This window comes from Aptenodytes forsteri, unplaced genomic scaffold (genome assembly GCF_000699145.1).
Source record: "Aptenodytes forsteri isolate BGI_AS27 unplaced genomic scaffold, ASM69914v1 Scaffold3, whole genome shotgun sequence".
NCBI lineage: Eukaryota > Metazoa > Chordata > Aves > Sphenisciformes > Spheniscidae > Aptenodytes > Aptenodytes forsteri.
The window spans coordinates 642,494-669,104 of record NW_008795283.1 but is presented as its reverse complement, the minus strand read 5'-3'; the positions used below and the strand labels follow the sequence as shown (position 1 = coordinate 669,104).

General features: G+C 42.1%; 1 protein-coding gene across 1 annotated transcript in view; it reads left to right on the top strand.

The window, feature by feature from the left end:
- Positions 1-26,611, top strand: part of RGS6 (regulator of G-protein signaling 6) — a 268,020-nt gene that overhangs the window by 172,424 nt on the left and 68,985 nt on the right. The window contains exon 2 of the mRNA XM_009279302.2: positions 4,009-4,108. Coding sequence (XP_009277577.2) covers positions 4,009-4,108 — 100 coding nt within the window. The remainder of the gene's footprint in view (positions 1-4,008; positions 4,109-26,611) is intronic.

Below are 26,611 nucleotides of genomic sequence, written 5' to 3'. Positions count from 1 at the left end.
AGAAAAGGAGGCTGAGGGGAGACCTCATCGCTCTCTACAACTACCTGAAAGGAGGTTGTAGCGAGGTGGGTGTCGGTCTCTTCTCCCAAGTAACTAGCGATAGGACGAGAGGAAACGGCCTCAAGTTGGGCCAGGGGAGGTTTAGATTGGACGTGAGGAAAAATGTCTTTACTGAAAGAGTGGTTAAACATTGGAACAGGCTGCCCAGGGAAGTGGTTGAGTCCCCATCCCTGGAGGTATTTAAAAGATGAGTAGATGAGGCACTTAGGGACATGGTTTAGTGGGTGGTGGTGTTGGGTCGATGGTTGGACTCGATGATCTTAGAGGTCTTTTCCAACCTCAATGATTCCATGATTCTGTGATTCTAATGAATACCAGCAAATCCCACACGTATTAAATCCCCAACACATTCTGTGAAACAGAGTATGTTGGTAAAGTCTCGTAAACTACCTTCTGTAGAGTCCCGCCTCCACTAATGACGTGCTCCTGAAGCCAAAAGATCTTTTCAATGCATTGGAAGTGGGGTAACATGAGATAAAATCATTCTGGACAAATGTAGGGAGCAGAGTTGTCAGCAACCAGTCAGGAGGAAAGGCAGATCTAGTTTGTTAGGCATACATTACAGCATGTAGCTAACAGTGACAGCAGATACATAAATTGCTCTGGCTTTCTCAGGGACATACTGATCCAGAATCCACTCAGAGGGAAGAGTAACAGTTTCCTTTACTGATGCAAAATCAGACCACATTGAAACGGCAGTGATCCCCATAATAGAAAAAAACCATTGCCTGTTCTTACCATGACTTTTGTTGGGCAGAAGTTAGTTCACCGAAGCTCGTCATTTAGGAGTGATAAATATGAGGAACGCTTACTTTTTACTAGTTCCTGCCTTCTAGCCTGACGAAATTAACTATCCAAGGACTCTTATTCCCTGTCTGCCAGATAGGGAAACCTAAAGGATATTTAATAATGCAGAAACTGAAGGGAGAATCATTAGCAGTGAAGAGTCTAGGTAACTCTTAAGATGAAAAGCTTTGATGAAAGTGACCTTCACACTTGATGTTCCCTCTTTGCTTTTCTCCACACATGAAGCTCTAATAATAACTTTTTTCCACTTTGCCACTGTATCACTTATTTCATGAAACATTTCCATAGCTACGTAGGAATTTGGATCCAGGCTGGTAATATCTGCAAACGTTGAATGGATGCAGAACACAAAGGCTGGTACAAAGGGTCAGATCTTCTTTGTAGTGGACTGAACAAAAACTTGACATAGGTTGCTAAATATAGTTTTTTAATATTTTATTTAAAACTTCATTTTATCCTTTCTTGAAGTTATAATCATCATCAGTGTTTCTTTGAGTAGGCTATGCTGTCCCCTTTGAGCAGTGCAGAAATTTGCTAGAGAGCACAAGGAAAGCATGTTGGGAATGGAAAGACTATGTACAACCAGAAGCTGTAACACTGCGGGCTCTCGGGCAGCAGTCTGCAAATGCTGGCATGCTGTAGGAGGATGACAGATGTAGTCATGTCTGGATCAGATGAGAGGACAGGGAAGGAAGGAGACGTGGCATCTGAGTAGAAAGGGAAGGAAGAAGAAACATCCAACGCTCAGAAATAAGGAGAGCAGAAAGTGCCAGTAGTCACGCTGGAAGACAAGAGGAAGAAGGAGCCTTTTGGGAAGGAGTTATCTCTAGGGCAGTTTTGTTTATTTTGATTTAAAATTTCAGTAGGCTTTTGTAATTGTGACTGAAACCCAAATTAATGGCCCCATTTGAGACACCAGTGCCTGCTTGATTGCTTGAAATGGGGATAGCTTAGGTAAAAACAATATATTTTGCTTTCAAGATAGTTAAAGGTTTATTTTGCTTGAAATGGAATTTTTCTTGGGGTGGTAATGACATAAAGCATGTCTGGTGTTCCTTTAGCTTACAGTGAACAAAAGAATAAGAAGTTTATTTTCCTGCATCAAAACAATTATTTTCACTCGTTTTTCATTCTGAACGTTTCATTGAAATAGAAAAAGAGAAAACAACAGTTTTACCAAAAATTATGCTTGTGGTTTTTAAAGCCCTTAAGTGTTCCTGGAGACATGGGACTCGCAACACCTTCCAGAGTAGTTTCCTCCTAATATGCATGGAAAAATCTCTTTCTGATGCCAGCTACAAGTGCACACGGATGAAGGCACATAACTAGTTGGTCCCAGAGAGGCTTTTTCATTGCCTTGTTGAAGTGGTTCTTAGTCTGGCTGACCTTCTTGGTCCACCCTTCACAGGCAACTGAGCCATACTGTCCCCCCAGCAGGTCTGACATCAGAGCACTGTATCCTCGTAGGTCTGGGTTCACGATGAGCAATGCTGCCAGGCCCCTCAACACCACGGGCTGCTGTGAAATGCTTCTTATCCAGCCTGAGAAGAGCAGTTACTCCTCAGGTATCCTCAGACTGGAAGAAACTGTTTTGATCAGCAAATAACCTTGCAAAAAGTTCAGGTAAAGGGGAAAAGGTGGTATTAATTTTCATAGTGTTTGGGTTGGGGAAGAAGTAGCATTATTCTATCACAAATTAACTGTAGGTATCCAACCCTCCTGTAATCTATTGAATATCTCAGGATATTTTCATCTTTGTGACTTCATTCCCGCTGAGAATTTGTTCAGGGCATGTGTTAACTTAAAAATAATATATAAACAAGGTGCGAAAAGTTCAGTTAAGTGATAGCCTTGAGGTTAAAAAACGCAGTGATCAAATTCAGTGTCTGAAGTTGGCAGGGAGATCCAAGTCTTCCCGAGGAGGTAAGACAAATTAAACTTGTTTTGAAATGTAGGTGTTAAGTCTGTGAAAGAAACTCACTTGCACATCTAAATGAAGCCAGCTTTCCAGAGTTGAAAAGAGCTGGTTGAGGTCTCGGGCTGCCTTTAGGAGAGAGAGGGGCCATGCTCCCACCACGTAACCTCTCTGCTGAGGTTGTGTTTTGTAGCATCTGTGAGGAAAAAATCTTTAGGTAAAATCAGAGCTGTGCTCCCTGTCTGGCTGCTGTTGGCCTTGGCCTCCTGTCACCAGCAGGTAGGGGCTGTGCTGTCAACCACTCGAGCTAACAGAGCCAACAGCTTTGGGTTTATTTTTGTTGGGCTTCTGAGACCTTATTAACTTGAAAGAAGAGAGTTTTTGGAGATACCGAATTTCTGCACTGTGCTTATGTTCAGCTTTTTGTTCTCCCTGGCGTTGCCTTCAAGTAAATACAGGGGGAGTAGCCTCAAAAGGAGCAAAAATCCCTTCCTGTGTTAGAGTGAACGGGAGGAGGATTAAGCTCCTTTCCCCAGTAATCAGATTGCCATGGCTTTTGGAGATGATTGTATATTTTCCTGTATATGATGGATTATGTGCTTGTGAAGTAAAAGTTAACTTGGCTGTGAAAATCTAACCAGTTTTTCTCTATCGTAATTTTACTTTTTGGTTGTGCACTTCATACAGTGACCATGGACACATACCATCCCTGCCCACAGCATGAGGCACGGGGAAATCACCCTGCGGTTGTTCTGTCTTATGCTTTTCTCAAGCTGTAGGTCACTGGCAATGTCTGGGAGCCTTTGGAAAATGAAAGCCCTCCCAAGATCACAGTATCAGGGATTCAAATGAATATGGGAGAAGGGGGGAAACTGGACTGGACGGGAAGCGCCTTAAGCTTGTCGCAGTATAGCTCTAACCTAATTCACATGTGGGCCAAACAACACGTTGCTGTCATACCCAGTCAGCAAAAAAGCATGATTGCAGTAGGATTGTCAGTATGCTCAGACCACCATCTCTTAAGCAGGTCTATGTTGTCTCGTGGTTTCTAGTCTCAGGGTTTAAATTCGGGAGGTGGTAGCCGTGTCTCTAGGTGTGTGTTTGTGCAGTAACACACATGGTACATTTGAAGCCTATCCTACCAGCAGGGCTCCAAAGCACTCGCGTTACACAAACGTAAGTCACCGTTTTGCATAAACCACTAAGTCTCTCCTTCCTTTTGACAGATTGAAGACATCATTACGAGAATGCAGGATGACAAAACAGGTGGAGTTCCCATCCGCACTGTCAAGAGCTTTCTGTCCAAAATCCCCAGCGTCGTCACCGGTAAGGACCCCGGTTAGCAGGGAAGAGAGCGCGAGCTGTTCCTCACTGGCTCTAAGCAAACATATTGCTAAAGCCACAAAAAAGAAAGAATGAAAGAAAAAAAAATGCCCCGTCTGCTTATTTTTTCTGCACATCGTTATGAGGTGAAGTATTGAACCAAGATTTCTTAATTCTGTTTAGGCAAGCATTTATATTTCTTTGGGGTGAGTTATATTTTAAAATGTTACATAGCTTTTGTGGCTATTATGGTATAACCAGGCAGAATCATTCCCCGTGATGGGAGCAGGAAGATCTTGGGGAAGAACTCGGGAAAGAAAGCTGAAACAATGTTTTCTCACTCATACCCAGATACTCTTATCACACTGCTGTGACAGGTAGAGGAATGTGAAATACCTTTTATGCATGTATGCTGTTTTATTAAAGCTATATGTACAAAAGCATGAATGGTACGGGAACTGGGAGTCAGAGTACAAAACCGTTCCTACCCGTATTTCCAGACAGAATATCTTCCAGTGCAACAAAAAAGAACTTGATAGATGATGAGTTTATTCAGGGTGATGTAAATTGCTTGGAGGATTTGTACTTGGGTTTCTGGTACCTGCTTTCACTAACTCTATAGCAGTATTCACTACGGTGGCACAAAACTACTGTTTTCCCTCTCTCTACCAGTAGACTGTTGTCCATTAGGAGATACCTAACTACTTCTGTGACTTATGATTTATGATGTTGTTTATCTCTGCAAAGTAAATATGGTTTTATCTGTCCTGCAGAGTCTCTTTCCAAATCAGACCAGGTACACACACTGATGAGTCTGTTTAGGGAAGTTTCCCCTTCTGTTCTGAAAAGTGAAGGGCTTCCTTCTCTGTGGCTGCAACTTTGCTGCAGTGAAATTCAGATCATCACTAAAAATGCAAAAGTTGCATTGTTACATATAGGCAGCACACCAATAACTGATAGAAGACTGGCAGTTCAAAGGGACCTTTCTTGCTCTTGGGGACTGCATACTGTTGTAAAATAATGGGGAAATATCTCTAGTCAATAGGGATGCTGGCAATGCAGCTGATGTCAAACCATTGCAAAGGGGGTTCCCTGCAATGGAGCATATCTGAGCTGAAGTACTTCACAAATATCTTTACTGTGAAAATGGTTGGATTGAGCAGAGTTTGAGGTTATGTTGATTGCTTCAGGAGTGTGATTTGATATCCTTGTATCAGAAATGTCCAACTTAAGCTACAGGGATGGAATACAAATTTGCAGAGTTCTTGGGAATAGGCAGGGAATATGGAACTTGGAATGAAGTTTTTGCTTAAATAAGGCTCAATCCAGTTAATCCCTTTTTATTGAGCAACAGGCTGTTCTGTCTGAAATTGATTTCAGGGTGGTGACTCGGTGTAACTGGCAGTAGCAGGATTAGCGTTTTACTGTGGAAAAGAAACCTGAATCTAGAACAAGACGTGAAAATTGTGTTACTAAATTGCAGGTTATGGCTGGAGCAGGTATGAGCTAACTGTTCTTGAAGGTAAAACAACCATTTATCTGATTTAAAACCCATTCCATGAGCTCAAGCCCGCAAACACAAACTGGATGTCTTAAGATTTATTCAACTAAAACAAATATCTGATATTCCTGTTAATATTCATAGCACTGATTAAGCAATTGACCTAGTTGTCAAGCCGACACCTGTTACTCAAAGAAAAAAGGAAATGGGAGACCTCACAGCATCTTTAAACTGATTATACTGATCCTTAGGTACCACCCTGGTTGGCAGCGCTGGCACGCTGGAAACTGCCCCCTCGCACTCTGCTGTTCTGGAAGAGCAGCTGCAACTGCATCACCTTGAAATGGCTGATTTTCACAGCACAGGGAATAGTGAAGAGATGAAGATAAAATAAGAACAAAACCTCCCTCCAGAGCTCACAGAAAATTCTCAGATTTGGAGGGGGACAAGCTCAGTACCATTCCCTTCAGGTGATTTGAAGGCAGCTCCCTTGTGACGCACTGGGCAGTGCATGAAGCCTCTGAGTTTGAAAAGGATGGGAAAATAATGGCTCAGATGAGTGCCCAAAGTTTTCTTCGTTTCTCATTTCTCTTTTCAGATGCATAGACCTGCCAATATAGACCAAAACCAAAAGAAATTTGTATATGGTTTCAGTACTTGTGATAGACGAGTAAAGAGCTGGAGCACTTGAAGAGGCAGGAGCACCTATGTTTGAGTTGAAGCTGAGGACACTGGGTTTGTTCAGTCTGGAGACGGTAAAGCTGAAGGGAATGAGAGGCTATAGAGAAGACAGGGTCAGACCCTTCTGAGGAGTGCATGGTGGAAGCACAAAAGACAACGTACGCAAGTTGCAGGAAAAGAAATCCCAACTAGATACAGAAAGTAAGTTGTTTGTGGTCAGAGTGGCTGAGCATGGGCCCGGTAGCCTGGAGATGTGGTGGAACCAGCATTCTGGAGCTGTTCAGAAAAACCCCTGAGCACAGCTGACCTGGGCAATCTGACCTAACTCTGCATCTGGCCTTGCTTTGGATGGAGGTTGGACTAGATGACCTCCAGAGAATCCTTCTAACCTGAATTTTTCTTATGATCATTGGACACTCAATTTTAGTGCTTGTCTAATTCCACTCAATGTCATGAACACAAGAGAAGAGCTGTCAGAAACTTTGGGCCCCCTCTTGGGAAGAACTTAATTTCTATACTCTAGCATTCTCACACACTTTTTATTTCTACCTGAAAAATGGAACAGCGACAGTGAGACGTGACTTACTTGGCAGGCTCACAGTGACTGTGATTAACAGTTTATTTTTGCTTGACGCTTCTATTGTAATTGCTTCTCACAGGAGAAATGTAAAATCTTAAAGAAAAAGAAACATTACAGCAGTGTCTCGGTGCTCTGAACAGGCAGCTCTGTTTATAGTACAGCAAAGTGGGTGTTGGATTTAAAGTTTGAATACCAGGGAAAGAACTGCTCATCTCTCTTTTGCTTTCATCTGTCCTGATGCCTAAGTTGTGAATGAGGCATTGTGTAACATGAGGAGAAGGAGCCTCAGGGAGTTATCATTAATGGTCCCCTCTCCACAACAGGAAAGGGATGAAAAAACCTTTTTTGAATGTGTGATGAGTCTGTGGGGGGATGCTGTGCCAAAGGCACTTTTTAATCTGCATTAGAAGTAGATTTGTGTATCTTCTTCCCTGGCTTTTGGCTCAAAGTAGGTCAGTCAAAGGAGGACAACACAACACACCGTTATCTTCTCGGTTAAGTCTTCACTTTTACAGGCAAGCCACAGAGAATGAAAGTAAGATGAAACCAGTCCATGTGGCATCTGTGTGTACGTATCTGACAGAGATTGTCCAACAGTAAGTTGAGTACAGCACTGACATGGACGAATGGAAGGGAAAAAATGACGGAGGGCAGGTATTGACTAGTGCTGTGATCCATGCCCAGACCGGGTCGTCAACCAATGTCCATGATGGCAGTTGCTGCAATAAACAAAGTTTCACATTTCTCTTTTAGTGAGAAAACAGTTTCCTCAGTAATGATTTTGTTTCTGCAAATGAATCGGCAATTCTCTGTTTTCCCAGTCATCAGACTGTTGTAAGAACATCTCATTATACTAACCAGCAACAAACACCTGGCTTTCTAATCTTCTTTTTGATTTCTGTACAATTGCATCTTAAAACTAACCTCCTGTTTGGTAGAAGGACCAAATGCATATCCTTTTTTCTCCTGATTCAGACTTGGCCCTAGACAACATTGCTGAAACAAGTCAGGAAGAAGTCAGTGCTGCAACAGCTGAACTTTCCAGTGCAAAAAGCCTCCTTCATGCTCTCCAATCTGCCTACAACCTCATTCCAGATTTCTCCTGGTCCTGTGTACTGTCTGATCCTCTGTACCAGCATCTTTGCTACTGCAACCCAAGGGAGACGTGCAGTCTACAAGCCTTGCACCATTCTGCCCTCCTCCCACGAAGTGTTGATACAACTTCTTCCTGACCCATAACCCCCTGACTTCAAGCAGGCCTGTCCCCACAGCTCCGTTTTGAGTGATACCTCCTTCTTCAAGTAGCAGTCCCCTAGCTGGCACCTCACTCACTCACTGCTCCTGACCCTTACCCCAACGCTCACTTGTCGTCTTGCTCTGCTCCCAAAGCTGCCTGTGTGGCTGTGAACAGATTGATGGGTGATGTCCCAGCTGTACTGGCTTGGGTTAAGTGCTGCCATGCAAGCTTCGTGCACGAAGCCCTGCCAATGCATTTCACTCCTGACCTGCTATGTCTGTCTTAAGTCCCAGACCTCTCTGAGCAGAAAGTGCCAGTATTACTGAAATGTGCCAGATGGCCTGTCATTACTTGAGACTCACGGTCTAAACCAAGTTTAAACTGCTATGTCTGAAGAAGCCAGCATGTGTCTTGGCAAATGCCTATGGAGTTGTCCCAGAATACATCAGAATATCACGCGCTCAGAGAAAATGCATTTGGCTGGACCATGGAAATCCCATAGTGTTGGGAAAGAGGAGAGACTTTATTATTGATAGTGTTCCCTGACGGAGTAGTTCAGGACAGGCAAGTTCTGCTGGAGGACTTCATACACTCATTGTGAAATGAGTTCCTCTGATGCCAATCAGAGGGTATTCATAGCCTTTTCCCTTCAGAGGAGTTCAAACACATCTCTCATCCAGATGTGGCAGCCAGAGGCACAAGGGAGAAGAGCGAGTTCCTCGTCTCCAGGGTTTGAAAGGTCCCTGTTCAGAGAAACTGTAGAAAGAAGAGTTTGTGGTGTGGGGAGGAGGACCAGGACTGGCAATGCTGATGAGACCCAGCACCCATCGCCTAGCAGGGCCCGGAGAGCAGGCTCTGAGGCTGAGTGCTTTGACACAATGTTCACTTTCTTAATGCTTTTTTTTTCAGGGTAGAACTTGCCTTGGTGCCTTACAGAAACTACTTTCACTGGGACCAAAAAACTCCGTAAGCTGGCTGCAAATGGATTTGGCTTCCCCTGGGCTGTCCGTCCAGCTCCTTGCATCACCTGACCTTAGGGCCTTAAGTGGAGGACTGAGCCTGATACAGATCTACCTGAGTGTTTGGGTAGTTTCATTCTGGATCTAAACCACTCATGCCTAGATCTGGGACAGAACCAGTCTCTGAACCTGAATAGCCGAAACATTTGTCAAAATTAGTGTCTGGGTCTGAACTTCTAGCCCAGGTCGATCTTTTTTTTTATTTTTATTTTGTCTTTCCTCTGCAGTTTTGCTTTGAGAAACAGGAGACTTGAAATGTGGTACTGACTTGGTTTCAGGCAAGGTTTAGTAGATGTAGATAGTCCCAAATCTAAACCAAGTTCACTCTTTTGCTAAACATGAATGAGCCTATTTAGTTAGAACAAGCAAAACAAGAAAAAAAAAAACCCTTTGCCAAAACCTAAATAATATCCAAACTAATTTTGGGTGTTTACTGATTTGTAAATGATACAAAGAACATGCTCATGAGTTAAAACTGATATATATTTATATATACATATATAGTACTGTATCATTTCTGATGGTTTTCCACATTTATGTACAGCAGATGCTACACAGTAAATTCAACAGTTGTGCAATTGCGTGGTGGAACCTGGCTTGCAAACACTGGTCGAGCATACAAATCCATTTATTTCTCATCAAAAATCAATTGCTCTGAGCAAGTTGCATTTAAACTAATTCAAGTCAAGACTGGGCTTGTTCATCACAACTTGTATTTTCTTCTTTTATGCATCTCTTCTTCAAATTGCACCCAATGGAAATGTAATCTATCCTTCCCTCAATAAGAAGATTGTTACACCTTTTAATCTAGTATTTCAAAGCTGCTGTGAATCACATAGCATTAGACATGTCAGCTATTACACGAGTAGCGCATGCCTTGCAATTTTTTTTTTCCCTGTAGCTTTCTCTTAAGTTCTCTATTCCCATGCCAGGAGACAAATTAACCCAGTTAAGGAGCCAAGGAGTGTATGCTGTCTTCATCCACAGGTCCCTCTTCCCTCCCTTTTTCTCTTTAACTGCATCCAGCTTCCTGCCTTTCAAAGGGTGAGAGGGATGGGGAGGGAAAGATGCAAATCAGCTCTTTGAAGTGTAGCAATTCTTTGCCTGTTGTTAAGATGCAAGTCAACAAACTTTGTGAAGCAAAAGTTTAAAGGATTTGATTTTCAGAGGACGAGAGGGATAGTAGATTAATTGAACAGGATATGGTTGTCAAAGAAATAAGAGAATGCAACCAGAATTAATATTTTTAAACAGTGAATATTCAATATATCTCTCTGTGCATCTGCACATGTGTACACTTAAATGCACGTAAAGAGTGTGCAATTTTTCTTAAGAATAAGCCTAAGAGTGGTAAGTGTTGTACGCTAGAAATAAACAAGGACAGGCTTCTGCATTTGTAGGTGCTATGCAGAATCAGGACTGCTAGTGTTTGTGTATCACTGCCCTCTGCCGCAACCAAGCTATAGTTCAGTTCGTGCAGCTTTTCACCTTCATCACAAGCTGTGCTGTGGTTGTACTGTGCTTTCCCAGCTCAACTGTAGTTTGTGTGGTGCTTTTCGTGTGCAGCTTGTTCCACAGTGTGGTCCTTCCTAGCTGTGTGGCATGAACCCAGCCCAAATATTACAGAATATCATGAGGAATTTAATTTCCTTACATTAGAATTGTGAAGGTCCTTCCTGGTCCTACTTGTCTTTGCTAGATTTAAATCTCTGCATCCGTCAAGTGAAGCTATGATAAACCAGAAACTTAAATAATCATGCTACATGAATATTCCTGTGGGCAATAAAAGTACAATGAAAAATCACCAAATGGTCCAGCTTTATCTTTCTGCAGTGACTTGTCTGCTCTTCCTAGTCTCCAGAGATGTTGTCAAAAGGGAAAGTAAAACCAAGAAGACCTTCCAGCCACCTGGGCAGAAGTTAAACAACACAAAATTATAATTTCTCTTATTGAAGAACATGAGCATAAAAATTACTGGGCTGGAAGACATCAAATGAAAGCTGTGAGCCTGGAACAAAGCAGGGTTTATAAAAAATGTTTTATTCCCCCCCCCCCCCCCCCCCCCTCCAATAATTGCTTTTAGGCCTTTTCAGTCTTTCAGTTGAGACTAAAAGCTGGAATAGAGAGATTTTTGATGATATATTCCCTGCTGAACTCCAGTGTTTAGATGAATTGGTAATTCAGCCACAATAACAAAAAATGTTACATATTAAGGGCATTCTTGTTGCTGACTGCAGTTTTATTCTGAAACACAGCATTTAGCTGATGGAATATTGTGGCTAATGAATAAAGCATTAAAAAGAAAAGCCAACAATATTTCAATGCCTGTAGAAATTCATAGGAATGAATGATTAATGCTTTTCTGCATTCATCTTGCTATCTTCAAAAGCGCAGCATTATTACAAAAGTTTGTTTCCAGATCTGAATGACACAGCAAAAGAGCAGAGATTAATTATAAGTACTGCGTGGCTTTGATTTTTGGATGTGAGCGTTGAGCAGACTGCACTCGAGCTGCAATACTTCACCTCTCCTGTCTTCACTTCATAGCAACCTGGGAGTTGCGTGGTGAAGGATCTACCAACAGAGTTTTGTTTTTTCACACCTCTTGCTTTGTTTCTGTCCTGCCTACAACACTCCTGTGGGCTGCTAAGCTTCAAATACACAGCGGAGCAGCTTTGCTCCCGCTGTGCCTGAGAAGCCATATACCCACCGAGGCGTATGTGGAGATCTGACCCTTAGACAAGCCATTTTTACCTTGAGGTACTGCAAAAGCAATGATATGTAAGTGCCCAATGGTAATCAATAGCAGTGTGAAGGAGCATATCTTTGAGTGTAATTTGGCAACCATTACTTTGAATCTGTTGCTTTAATTTGATGCCATTCCAGCCGTTAGAAAAATAAACCACTCTCATTATTCAGTGAATATATCTGCCTCATTATGCCATGCATATATTCTGTTCATTCTTATCTATCATTCTTTGGCTTTTTTAGTCAAAGTAATTTTCAGGATATTATTTATTGAGCAGATTCTTACTTGCATTTTAATTAAAGGGCTTATTGCAAAACACAACAGTTTGTTCTGGAGTTTAAATTTCTTGACTTTAATCAATGTGGTGTTGTAATGAAATGCAGAAGTTAACTTTAGTAACTGTAAATCCCGTCTCGTGAATAATTTTCTATTCTTTTACACATACATTAGGTTTGATAGGTGAATGATTCTTCTATGTAGGCTATATTTCAGTTACAACATTGAAGTTACCATTAATGTAACTGTTGGGGGTGGGGTGAAAAGGAAGGGTTGGTTTTGGTTTTTTACTTTAAATAGTACAAAGAATTACATAGTGCACCAGCTTATTTCTACTAGCCATAGATAGCGCACCAGTCAGAAATCACTGTTGCTAAAAGCTACACTGGGGACAGTTAGGATAAGTCTCCAGAAGATGCTGTAGCTGAAGGGGGTTGGCATAGTGCTAGAGTGGACAAACTGTATTACCTGGTCTGTGTGGATACCCTGAATGGTTGACGAATAACTTGTTTTATTCTGCCTGTTCCAGTAGAAATACTCAGCTCTTTGGTCTGTTATGTATTTGCACTACATAGCACCTGGGAGCGCCATAGATTTGGCTTTAGAATCTTCTACCAGAAATGGCAAACAGGAAAACAAAAAAGCTTTTAGGCATTCCGTATATATCCATCATTATAAATAATACACATTTGCATGTTTTCTTTAACTTTTTTTTCTGTGTGGATAAATCTCTCAAAATTGCATGCTGGTTTCCCATGGATTTGTTTTGAGTATGGTGTGAATTGATGAGCTTGGATATTTTTGATGTATGATTCACTACCACATGCAGGGAAGAAAATTATATTTTGGTCCTGCAGAGAAATAAAACTAAGCAATTAGGTCTTTGTTTAGTTAATTCCTATTTGATGGCTGCATGCTTTGCAAGAAGAGAGTCTCGGGATTCTACTCCATTACAGGGTCACTTGCACAATAAGAATTTTCTCCATGCAGATACTTCCACAATATGGCCAGGATTGCAGATTAACTCTTACCTAGCAATGAGTAATAAAACATGCAAGAAACTTTGAGAAGTCGGTTAATGTAAAATGCTAATTATACTCACAGGAGAAAAAAAACCAAACCATAGACTGATATGTCTATAGCAGTGGAAGGCTTTACATCCAATTGTTGTAGGGTTTTGTGTTGTATTGCATAGAAAGTCTTATTCTGTTATTTTTGTACCTATTTTTATTGTGGATAGGATTGCGTCTTTTTTTCTTGGTTTCTTTTTAAACTTGGTTGTTTGCTGGTTGATGCCAAAATCATTGTCAAATTCACCTGAGTGAGTAATTTCTGATGAGTGTTTCTTTTTTTATATTTTACCTTTGCCCTTAAGTATTCAGTAAATTTCGTTCCTATTTTCTGAATAGGTTTGACTGAAAACCACACTTTTAGAAAATGAGATATTTAACTCATCCAGTGTTACTTTGTTGAATGCTGTTTGTTTTTCTCCTACCAGAGACACAGTGACAGGTGAGCTTTCTAAGGGAACTGTAGTAGCCACGGAAAAGAAATAAAGGTTACTGTATTCTGATAAAATTTCGATCACAAGGCTAGTCAAGGCTGTCATTGCTGAAACTAATGAATTGGACAGTGGCATCTTTATCAAAGTTTATTTCTTTTGTCAAGTAGAAAAAACCAGAATTGGAAGACTAGATTTTTTTAAAACATCATTTATAGTTTTGCATTGTAGCATTTTTTTTTTATTCATCATTTACATCATTGCTACATGGATGCTGCATTATGGATTTTTCTTTTTTAAGTAGGAAGAGTTGATTTTAGAGCTCCAAAGAGTGTTGGGTCCTTGACACAGTGGCTTGCTTTCTTGGAGAGCTACAAGATGTACTTGGAGATGATACATGCCTAGAAGTTGAAAAAACATAACTTGAAACTGTAAAAAAAAAAAAACAAAAACAACAACAACAAACACCCCCCCCCAACCCAACAAAAAAAAAAACATAACTTGAAACTGTAAAAAAAAAACAAAACAAACAACAACAACAACAACCCCCCCCCCCAAACCAACAAAAAACCCCACAAAACCAACCAAAAAGACAACAAAAATACTTTCAAAATGAGCTTGTCAGTACGCCTTTGTTTACTGATTTCAGAAACTTCTTTTGCCACAAGTTTGGTGTGTCTGGGCACTGTGTTGTGCCCAGTGGGAGCTGACAGGAATCAGCTTAGACACTGCAGCCATGTGCCCAGCGATAAATAACACAAGTGTAAAGGCTCACAAGTCTTGTGTGTCCTTGAACTGTTGTTAAGTGCAGCGCACGTTCCCGGGCTGACCCTGGGTGGGCAGAGGAGGGATGGACACCTTTGCCCATTGTGCTGACTGGTGCAGCAAGAGGTTGTGGTGGTCCTTTGGTTCGGTCTGCTTACATACAGCTTCCCTGCCTCAAATCCTCTTTATGACTGTAGACCTTACAGGAGACTATCCAATTTAAAAAATGCCTGGCATAAAATCTGCTGTAACCTTTAAAAAAAGTTACTGTCACCCTTAAAAAAGTAGTAATATGCTCAAAAGTTGTTCCTTGTTTCTGGTCTGACTTTGTCCAGATCGCCTTCTGGTATTGAACCTGGTGTTATGGTTGACAGTGAAGATAGCTGTTCTCCCCAAAAAGATGCTTAGTCACTGCAGTGAAATAGCCACTTCACTTTCTGTTTGTGAGGTTAACAAATTGAGTCCCTGAAAGCGCATCTGACTACAAAGCACTTTTTCCAGGCCTTTAATTCCTCTTGTGCTTCTACCCTGGACCCTTTCCCAAGTTTTTAACAACTTTTTTGAACAGTGAGCACCAGAACTGTCTAAAGTTTTCCATCAACTGCTGCACTAGTGCCCAGTGCGGGGGTAATGTAACCTCCCTGATCCTGCTCCAGAGCCACCTTCCCCTTCAGAGGTGGAGCACCACACTGGCTGCTCAGGTTATCTGTTCGCCTACTGGGTGCAAATTCCCAACAGGAAGATGCCCATAAAGAAAGGGTCTGATAAGTGCTCTGTTGCCTTTGTTCATATCCATGATACATAAACAAAGGAATGAGTTTCTGCTTTTTATGTAGTATGTTAGCATATCTCAGCACCATCTCTGTCAATGACATACTGCTCATTTGTTCCCTATTCAGCTTTTTGCTCCTGTTGTCAGCAGTGGTCCTTGAGCATCAAGTTAAGAAACATACCTAGTCTACAAACATTATTTCATGTCTTGGCACCAGTAAGAGAGCACACTGGCATGTTACAATCTTTCTTTGCAGACTTTTCTTCCCCATTAATTTGTATGGGCTGTCCTGTGGGGACCTTCTCACTCATTCAGATAACTGAAGATCTCTGTGGGTTCCCCTGATTTTTTTGTACAAGACAGCTGAGCAGACATCCATGAGTGTATTCCTCTATATTTGGATACTTTTATTTAAAAACACAAAGGAATTTATTTCTTTGCCATGGTGGAGAACAGCATAAGGAAAAATTAAAATAAATATAGCCACAGCTTTCTTCTTGCAGAGTGCTGTATTTTAAGAAAGTAATATTATGACTGATTATAGTTAGCTTTCATAGAGCCATTCTTAATTAGTGTTATATTAGTGGCTTGGGACTTGGCTGCAGACGCTTGTTCTGTGTGTGAACATAAATAAACTCAAGAGCGGCGTTCAGGTTTTGCGGATTCCTCCACATTCCCCAGTTTTCTTTCCTCAAGTACTTTCTGGGGGTGCAGGGGCCTGTTAGGCTGGGGTGCTTGAGGCAGAGGGGTTACCATAGCCAGCACCACACAGGGAGAGCATCCCCCTCCCAGCTCCTCAGTCCCCACGACCAGGTGCTGGCTCAGAGGGGGTCAGCTGGGGACAGACATGAAGCCAAGTGAGCTCCTACCTCTCTGTGCTGGGGGAAGCTCTCTGACAACCTTGACACTCCCCTCAGAGCTCACAGATGAGGCTCTTTTCATCATTAATTCTATAATGCTCCTCTCCCTTCCTCTTCCCTGGCAAATTTGTCAGCATTGTGAAATTAAAGCTGGGGAAGAGTGGGGAGATCAGAACAGAATCTAACGCAATCAGGGCAATAAAGCTCAAGAATATATCTCCTGCAGCCTTTCTACTGTATTCAGTCAGCCTGTTTCTTGAGCCCTGTGCAAGTTAGATTTGAGCGTAACTTCTAATTAAGTATCTGGGTCATGTTTGACACACTCTCGGTTCAGCACTGACGTTTCTGTGCTCCTACTTAGGTCTAAATTTGCCAGCTGTTTTCCTTAAATAATTCCACCTTCCATTAAAGGATTGTGCATCTTATGTAATTATACCCACGGTAGCGTGAGGGCAGTCTTCAGGACACGGAGGTAGAAATAGCTCAGTGTTTTCTACCAGCCTTGGCATTCTTTAATTGAATCATTAAAATTTGGATTCCTACCTCTGCTATGACAAGCTTCTCTAGCTCTGCCGAGCTCTCGTTCATAACGTCTAGACTTTGACAATTTAGGCACAGCTCTGGAAACAGCTGTCTTCTGTGCCACTGAGTCCTCTAATCCTTGCCTGTCAACTGTTTAATCCAGAAATGTCAAGATTCAGTTCCCTTTCATTATCTCTCTTCAGCAGTCAAAGGATTTGTTACCAGTTTGGACAGATTCAGGGATAGGTTGCATAAATTTTCTTCTAAATAGTCTCAGGCCGTGAAGCATTTTCTGAAACAGAGATTTACATTATGCGACTCAAAATAGTACCAATGCTATAAAAGCAGATTGTGTGAGCACTGGACAAGTCGTGCCGCGGTGTAGACTGCTAGACTAAGGAAAAAAACTTTGCATGTGCAGTGTCAGGCTGGAGATTTGTCAGTCTGCAACTACTGTTGTTAAAGTAGGGTCCGCTCTGTTAGGGCCCATGCTGTCGAAAGAAAAGATCTTAAAAAAAAAAAAAAAAAAGCCTTCTGGTTCTGTCTCCACCCACTCCTCTTTCCTGGGATTCCTGGGCTAGTCTGTCCATGGATTCTTTCGAAAAAAAAAAACTTAAAAAAAAAAAAAAAAAAAAGCCTTCTGGTTCTGTCACCACCCACTCCTCTTTCCTGGGATTCCTGGGCTAGTCTGTCCATGGAAAAGGAGTTGCCCATTTTAAGGGCAGTTTGTTAGAGATTTGCATCTATCTACTGCAGTAGGTGCCTTACTAGTACCTTTTAAAAAATGCTTCTTTTTTAAAATGAAGAAATCCTGCTCCTCCTCCTAGTTCACCCTTCAGTCCCCGTCTGCTCTTTTTGCATTTGTGTGTGGTGCCTCCCCCAACTGGCAGGTTCTGCACAGCCTCATCAGCTGCAGTTTGCTTCAAGCTCACAATCATTTCATAATGTGCTTAGTACCGTTAACCCCCACCGCCTTCTGGTGTCCTCTTTCTCCTCCCAGCTTCACACTTTCTTCTCTGCCATGTCTTGTGCTTGGAGCAGCCTCTCACAACCTGTATACCAGGTACATTGATGATTATCAAAGTGGTGCTTTCAGAAAGCCTTTGCGTGTTTCTAGTGCCTTTTATTTCCCAGGAATGAAAACGTGTATTAACTACCCTAACTTACCAATGAAGAAGTTTAAGACAGGTCAGATTCAAGCAGCTGAGCTCCTTGCCTGTGGTTTCATATGGGCTTTCTGTCTTACATTGCTAAACTGTGCAGCTTGACAGCATCCTTCTGAGGTCTTGTTATATCCATTCACGCAAGTAGTGAAGATAAAGAGTAAGTGACTTGCCTGGTGTTAGACAAGAAGGCAGGTGAACATGGAGACCTAGGTACAAGACTGTCCTTTTCCTCGCTATGGCTGCAAGAAGGATGGAGATATGGCAAGCAGGATCCTGGGCAGAGGCAGATTAAAGTAGTCCATATTTCTCAGGGGTCAGAGCAGGCATGTGTGGCAAGACAGCACATAGGAATGGGAGCTTGGGGGGGGGGGTGAGGAGAGGTTGAAAAGCCATCACATTTTGATTGTTATGGTCACCTGCAATTACATATTTTCACTTCAGACTACCTCTGGGTGACAATGATCATTAATACGGACCTGGAGGTTTGCCCTGTAGAACAGGAGGGGCATCCTTCACAGGTGGTACTGAGAGAGATGGATTAATATGCCGCCACAGCGAGAAGTAAAACCTGCGGCTGGTTTGCGTCATGTCTGCGTGGGTCTGTTGAGCCACCTTGCTGGCTTTACTAAATTAAAGGTAGGTAGCATCTGCTCTTCAGCTGTGTCACTTGGCAGTGCCTGATCAGCCTGACTGAGTCTCCGAGCCTGTTTCTGCCTCTCTTTGCTAAGAGAGGGAGTCACTTCCAGAGTTCATCCTGTTTTCTCTCATTGCATAGCAAACTTTATTTCTTGAGTGGTATTACTGAATTCCACTATCCTACCTCTAATGAAAACCTATATAGATTTGCACATTAACATGAATGGCAGTTGCATTTTTTTTGTCACATAAACTTACCTTTTTTATTATTGAGCTGTATAGGTTAAGCTTTTGGTGTTGAAGATGGTAATTTCATGGTATGTTGTGGGGGCACAGGATAATATACAACCTACTCTCTGCAAATAAAGCTGCCACGTAGGGCTGTAGTAGTGATAATGATGTGCAATTCCATATTTTGGGTGAGAACTTGCTGAAGGGGCTTTGGAGTCTAGAGGGGCCGCACTGTATGTGTTTAGGGAATTAGCTGCAAGTGCTCTATTCTGAGGTGGGTTTCTGTAGGACAGTCAAGAGAGAGAACTCTGCAGGATCTCTGCTGGTGTTAGGATACTAGTTTTCTAAAAGGGTAGCTTCCAGTGAAGCCAGGCTGCTGTGGACATCCATGCATGCAGCTGCCCTTGGAACCCTTATGGTGAAGACAATACCTTTGCAAGCTCCCTGTAGATGCTGGGAGGGAACGAAGATAAGGCATGTCCTTTTCACTTGTGTCCTTCCCTCCTGCTTCTGCCTTTATCCTCATAACCTGCAGCTGCTTAAGGGATTGGTCTCACCTAATGAGACATGAGCGTACAGAAGATTTCTCTGAGGTGAGACTTAACTAACGTGGAGTAAGTTAGCAGGTATGAACTGCAAAAGGTAGGCTCTAAGGGATGTAGTAAGAATGCCCACTCTGAGTCAAACCAATGCCCACCAATATTCTGTTAGGCTGTGGATCCTGTAGTGGATATCTAGGGTAGCATACTGAAAAAATAAGGAAAAAATGAAGGTAAGCAAAAAAAAAAAAAAAAAAGAAAAGCCATGTATAGCAATACTGTGGTGGTATATTCCTCAGTCTCCAGCTGTCCACTAGGAGGGACTCAGTGGGGGACACAGTCAAATGTTTTGCCATTCTGTTTGGATTTGATTGTGTTTCCATTTTTCAGAAATGGAGAACAAATGTTTTTACCTCACAGTAAAAATAAAAAAGCCTTCTAGGAAATAGTTTGGAATATGATTATAATTTTTTCAGCATTTTACATTGGCATATGTAAAATCCTGTAAATGTACACATAATGTACTTTTTACCTTTTGTGTGTGACATAGACAAAAATGTGCTCTCATGAGCTGGATTTGAGTGAGTGACTGAAAGAACATTCAGGTTAACGTGTAGATATTTAAAGTAGTCCTTTTCTTCTAACCTGACTAATATAAGTCACAGTCAAGTAACCTTCTCAGTTACTTAATTGAAGATGAAGAGGCTGGCTGAGAACATGTATTTGTAGCTGGAGGTACTGCTAGTGCCATGGAGAACAAACTGCTCTGTGCAGGAGGATCCTGCACTGATTACCTGCAGCAGCCAGGACATCTCACCCTTGCTGTGTAGGCATGCTTGAAGGTTTCATCTTTTCCTGTAGTTCAAGGAAATGGTTTTCCCTTTCTTACCCCAACACATCCCACCTGGACACGCTCGACCTGTTCTGCTGTACTAACCTTGTTTGCCACTTGCCATCACCCTTATTTTCTCTTATCATCTCTGGGCTGTGCTTGTCACACAGATGCTTTTTAGCCTTCTATGCTTGATTGGGATCATGCCGAATGGTGGCATTTTGATGCAAAACTTGTTAATTTTTTTAGATTTTGGATTTATAGATATGCCTGGAATGTACCAAAAAGCCCCAATGTCCACCAGGGTCTAAAGTGTGTGGCTTATAGTTAGTCAAATACGTGAACTACAGAGTGCTTTGTCCCTTTAATGTTGCATTAGTGATGACTTTCATGCAAGAAATTATTTGTTTACCCTTAAGGGACAATTTTGATACGTATCATTGATCATTTTAGAAGAAATCCTTGCAGTACTGGAAGACTGATGTGAATTACGTAGCTGTTTATTTTACTGTATATGAACTAAAATGTTTACACATTGTGGATGGGTTTTTTTAAATGTTTACTTATACATGAAAGTATAACTAGAGAAAAAAATATGCCCAGGTTTTCCCAGAAATCTTAATCTGTTTTACAAAATGCTGACTGCTGAATTGTAGAGGGAAAAGAAATAACCTGATGAGTTATGGAATTTAGTCTGGGACTATATGCCAGCTTGAGAAAGAGTTGAATGCTTGAAACGAAGGGCAGGCTCCTCCAATACCTATGTGGCTAAGTGAAACACTTGAAGTGTCTTTGAAAAAGTAAGTCTGCCGTTAAAAAAATGGCTCTAACTATTATGCCAATACTTGTTGAAAGCCGATAGGATGTAGGCTCCTAAGGGCCTTTCAGTTTGAAAATGGAACAAAGGAGTCTAAGTCATTTTGGCATTTTTGAAACTCGTGTCCAGCATCATCCTTTAAAAATAGAGAAAGGTTGTCTGTAGGACACCTTTTTGTTGCATTAGTATTTTGTCTGGGGTTGACATCCTCTATAGTCAAAATACGTAACAAATCTATCTAGGGGAAATTCTCAAAAGCATGAATGGTTATTAGCCTGCCATGGCCCAGTAATAATCCGAGGGAAATGTCCATGTCTTTGTGTATTCAGGGAGGCAAAGGGATGCAGACAACTAGAGAAAAGAAAAGGAGAAGCAGGCAAGGAGGTGCATTGTTTTGCTCTCAGAATTATTACTTTAGAATAGCAAATTACAGACAGCATACAAATACCCAACAATTTAGTTTCATAAAAGGGAGCATTCTAAACCAGCATAATCCATATAATTACTCCAAAATAGATTTAAGACAAAAATGTGCATTTACTAACCAGATGATAAAATTGAAGAGATCTTCGTGGAAAAAAAATTTCTAGTTGAATCTAAGCCAACCTGGGGACCTACTTATCTTCATTCCTGATAGCCACTGATAGCCTTCCTGCAGAAAGGATAACAGCAAGCTGATAACCCCCCCCATTTGTTGTTGCTATAGATCAACTTTTCTTACGTTATTTTAATACTAAGAAAGCAATTAAGCCCCATCAACAGTGTGGCTGTTTTCATTAGCGTGTGCTTTGGCAGGGCGTGTTGCGGGTTTTGTATGGAGCTCTCGGTCTCCTCAGGGAGGAATTAATTGTGGTCAAACTGGTCTGTATTTATGGGCAATTATATTTTTCCTTAATACCAGAACTTAACCCAGCCAGCTATTGCCCAGCCAGGACAGCTTGATGTGGTGACAGGTCAAAGCGTCCTCTGGCCTAGATGAGCAACTCTGGTGCTACGGAGCAGGTAACAGAATCATGCCAAAAGGCTGGAGGCAGCCAACTTCCTGACCCCATTTTATAAGCCTCAGAAGTGTAAGAGTTGGAAGAGTGATTAGCAGGTGGAGGTGCCCATGGCCTCCCATGGTACCCACCTTCCCATGCTGGCTCCGATGGCAATCCAGCAGTGCAGGCACTCTTTCTCCTGCAGTGAGGGATTCGGATGACCTAGAAGGTCCTGTGCAAGGGAGTCCCTCAGGGTGGGAACCTCACTTGAACCCCTCTTGAGTGCCATGTGGCCCAAAAGGCATAAGCTGGCCATCCCTGCAAGTAATGCTTCAGATGGGCATTACCAACAACTGTCTAGCTCCTGAGCATCTGCAAACGTTTGAAAATCGCTTTTTTGTTGCCCATGGTAAGCCTGCTGTACGCTTTTCTGCTTTGCTGTCACTGCTCTGCTTCCTGGACTTGATTGCATATCCTGAATCAGTGAGTTTTCTGCAAACTTACATCTGAAATGGTCGTGAAATAAACACATCCTTACCATTTTGTGTTTACGTTTCAAACAAGGGATAAATCTGTTCTTCCTTGGCTTACCTGTCTAGATTGGGGGCCACAGTTCTGTTTCCTATGGGCTGGAGGAAGAGCAGGAGAACAGTTTAACCATGTTAAAATAAATATCTTGTACTGTTTAAATTGTTTGTGCTTCATTGATCTATTTATGGTCTACTCATGAGGCCACAAGTCTGTTGGCCTTTTCTGTATTTTTCTGGAGGCTTCTGTGATACCGGTTTTGACTGATGTATCTAAGTGCTTGTTGTTTACTGGGAACTGATATCCTCAGGGGAGCCTCGCAAGACCAGCTGTTCCTGGTATTTGTGAGGTCCAGGTCTAAATCTAAGGAGAGTTAGTCACAGCATCAAAAGCATCTCTGGCAGAAATGCAGTCATTTGGCTAGACCAGCGTTCTGGGATTTTGTAGGTATAATTTGAAGAAAGGTTTTTATTTTCAAAAGGACATAGAGGGAAAGCTGGAGATGCTGATTGTGGCTTGCCATGTTAGATAGGGAAGGGTGTCTAGAAGGAAGATGAGATGTAACTGGTGTGAGAGATGCTTCTTTAAGAAGTGGGTCGATAATTTGTCATGCTGTACTGTACTTTATCGTAAGGCTATCATCTCCACATCTGTGACATGCCTCTCTGTGTGTTTTCAAATTTAAATGCATAGAAGACCCTCATGACTTTCAGAAGCAAATATCAACTCTTGCTTTAATCTCTTCTCCTCTCACAGACCAGCTCCTGGCAGCAAATTGCTGGTTTAGCCATAATCTGGCAGCCTTTGCTTAAAGTTTGCAGCACGCATAGTCACAGTCATGGCGTGAAGCTGTGTGAGCTCATTGTCTGAGACTGGAGCATTGAAGCTGTGTGCAGCGTTATAAGAAGAATGGGTCAAATAAAGGACATGGTCCTTGATTGAAAGAGCTTAGTATCTCTGGGCCCTACAAAAGGGACCTGCCCAGTACTAGACAGTACTGAACAAATGCTGAGTAGTATCTTGTAAAGATAAAGTTACTTGATTGGGATCTTGGTTTCAAATTTGCATGGCCTTGTCATAGACTGATCGTGTTGGCACAAGACAGTCTGTGAGTAAGCTGGCAAGAGAATGTACATATTGCCCTTTCAATTTGTTCTCTCAGGTTGGAAATAGTATTCTGAGTTACCTGCCTTGAGACGTGCCGTGGTTGCTCTGGGCATAATGCTAGCAAAATTTGCAAAGCACTGACAGGTTTCAGTCTGTGAAAGTAAAGCCAGAAACGAGCATTTACAGAGGAGAGACTCTGCACAGGAGAGTAGCACTGGGGCACTCCGTTGGCAGGAATTAGTATTAATGTTCAACACACTATGAAGTTGTATGGTGTTTTATGTTTTCAAAGTGCTAGGTAAACATCAGTTCATTAATCTTTACAACCCTGCTGAGAGACACCTGAATATTATTACTATACTTTTTTCAGCCGTATAATTGACTTGCAGGAACATTATATGGTCTTTCCAAAGCTGTACAGCAACGTACCAGAACTGAAGCTTGGACATACCTGATGCCAAGCTCCAGTGTACTAGATGAAGAAGTCCAGATACAATGAGCAGCAGAAAAGGACTTTGTGAGTCAGAAATATAAAAGATTATGTTCAGGTGTATGCGTGGACTCATACAGACTTCAGTGGAAAGTATGTTCACATATTTCAGAGTAGCATTTGGACCATTTAGGTTCTGTAAGCATAATTTATTTTTTGCATACCTATCATTGTTTTCCACATCTATGTTCTTGTTCCTTGGGACTGGGTTTTACAGGCTTATCCTCTTGCTCCTTGTACATTTTCTCCACTCGCTTCTACTCTTTCTCCCTTCTAACTGCAAAGGAGGAACAAACCTGAGCTGGCGGAGGAGAGTGTGCAGCTCTGCACATCTGCACTTGCCTCTGTACATGCAGCATAAGCTACTGCTAATTGGAGTGTGAACAGGCCGGAAAGTTTATTTCAGAATAAAGCACTATGTTGGACAGAATCTGCTGAGCTTGTGAGATACCACAGCTGCAAATAGTGACCAGCCATGCTTTCGACTGGCTTCAGCAGAGTCGTGACAGTGCTATTAGCAGTGCAGTCAGTACAAGACCCCAAATGCTGACCACAGCAAGAGAGGAGAAGGCTCAGCCAGCACTGGCGGGGCGGTGTGGTTGCAGTTGGCTGAAGAAACTTTCTTTGCAGGTTTTGACCACAGAATATGAGGTATGGCCACAGGGTTATTCTATGTATATCACTGGGGGGAGGAGGAGGAAAGAAAGAATAAAAGAAGTTGGCCTTTCTAGAATATTTTATCTCAAAATTGCTTTTCTCAAAACATCTCTCAGAATTGCTTGTGTGTGTGCTGATCTACGGCTTGCAATTTAATTCCTTATGGAAAAACTTACATCACAAAAAATTGCAGTTGCTGTTGGCACCCTCCTTGACAATGCCGAGTGGCCAGGAGGAGGAATAAGTAACCCTCCCAATCTCTGTGAGGTCCCTCCAGGGAGTTTTGGCATAGGGGTAGTCCGGAAGAAGCTTTACAAGGTTCCTGCCTGTACTTTGCTTTTAGCTGAAGCATAGATATTCTGTCTCTCTCACCCTTTTTGTCAGTAAATATTGATAATAAAATGCGCACCTGATGGGGAAAAGAGTAAGGGAAGAATGGTCAATGCCAGCTGAGTTTTACAAGTAGCACAAGAGCCTGCATTGTTTCTTGATTATACTCATTTTGGAATTTCTTGTGGTCGAGATACCTAGCCTGGCAGTCCTGAGAGGACAGATCCAGTAAAGGCTTCCCAGTAGCCCACCGAAGACAGTTCTTTTCCAATGTAACTCTTGGTTTGGGACTTGCTAATTGTACGTGTTCATAGAAAATACAAGGCCACTTGGGAGGCCTTTGCTATGCAGAGTTGATTGGATTTGTGATTTTTTTTTTTTTTTAATATGGCCTTTGGAAGAGTATTTTGTATTGCTATAAATACTACACAGATCTCGTCAATACATGTATTCAGTATTGTTATGTTTAATCAGGTGTCATGATTAACCATCATTGTTTCCGGTCCCACTTCTACGCATCACTTCCATGCTTGTTCTTGCAGTGGGGACCATACATGAGCAATCCAGCAAATTACCCTCTGACCTGTGGTCCTGAGGAGGGATTTTATGGGTATCCAGAGACAAAGCCGTGGATTCCTGTATTTTTATCTCATTTTTAGTGCCTGCCTCTCTATGTGACAAAACATTTTGTTAGACAGAAGTGACTTTTGTCTCATTTTTTCTCCTGGGTTTAATATGATCTCTTTTGGAACTGACTTTCTTTACTTGTTTCTGTTGTACTATTCTTTAGATGAATTTGCTGTAGTACTTCCAAAACATTTTTTTCTTCAAAACTTTTGTTCCTCTCAATACATTCTGTATCTTTTGCTGCTTACGTTTCCCCTCTCTTACGTGATTCAGTTTAATTCATAAGGTCATAACTTTAACCCATTCGGTTTTGGGTGGGTTGTTTTCCTGTGGGAGGACAGAAGTAGTTCAGATTATAGGTGTTCATCCATCTTTTCCTCTTGAGTCCAGGCTTTTTTATCTGATTGCATTTGAGATCCACAGAAATAAAGATTTTCCTTTGCCCCCCCAGTAAAACAGAAGTGAATGCATTTATAAAAGGCAAGGTCTATAGCACAGTAAAAAGCTCGGCATTCCCACTAGGTCTTACAAATACTGTGAGAGTAGGCTGGTGAGCTGGCTGCGCCGGGATGGGCGACAGACACCGCTCCACAGCTGTCCCCCGGCTGATGGTGTGGCGGTCGGAGCGCCGTGTCCGCTCTGTCACCATCTTTCTCAGGAACTGTTGGTGCGAGATGCTGATGAGTCATCGAGGAAAACCAGGAGCGTCGCACATCTGAGCGTGTTCCTCATGAATGCGTGGTCCTGAGGTGAAAGTGAAAAATAAATCGATGATAAACAAGGCCTTTCCTCCCTCCGCCTTGCCACACCTCTTCTCAGATACAACCTGATGGTGTGACCTGTTGTATTTTACCGTGACATTGTAATTCCGTGTGTTCATTTCTTGGGACCTTTTCGTCTCGCTTCTCCTGTACCCCGTGAGTGACTTCAGCGGAGACGTTGTCCCTCTCTCTCCCGTGTTTCTCCCCGGGCGGGGAGAGGACAGTGCCTGCTCCTGTGTTTACTGTCGTTATCTGCAAAATTAGTTACATCTTAAGATCGTGAGCGGCGCGTCCAAAACAGGTGCGGGCTCCATCGGATTCGCCGTCAGCCTTGCCTGCCAC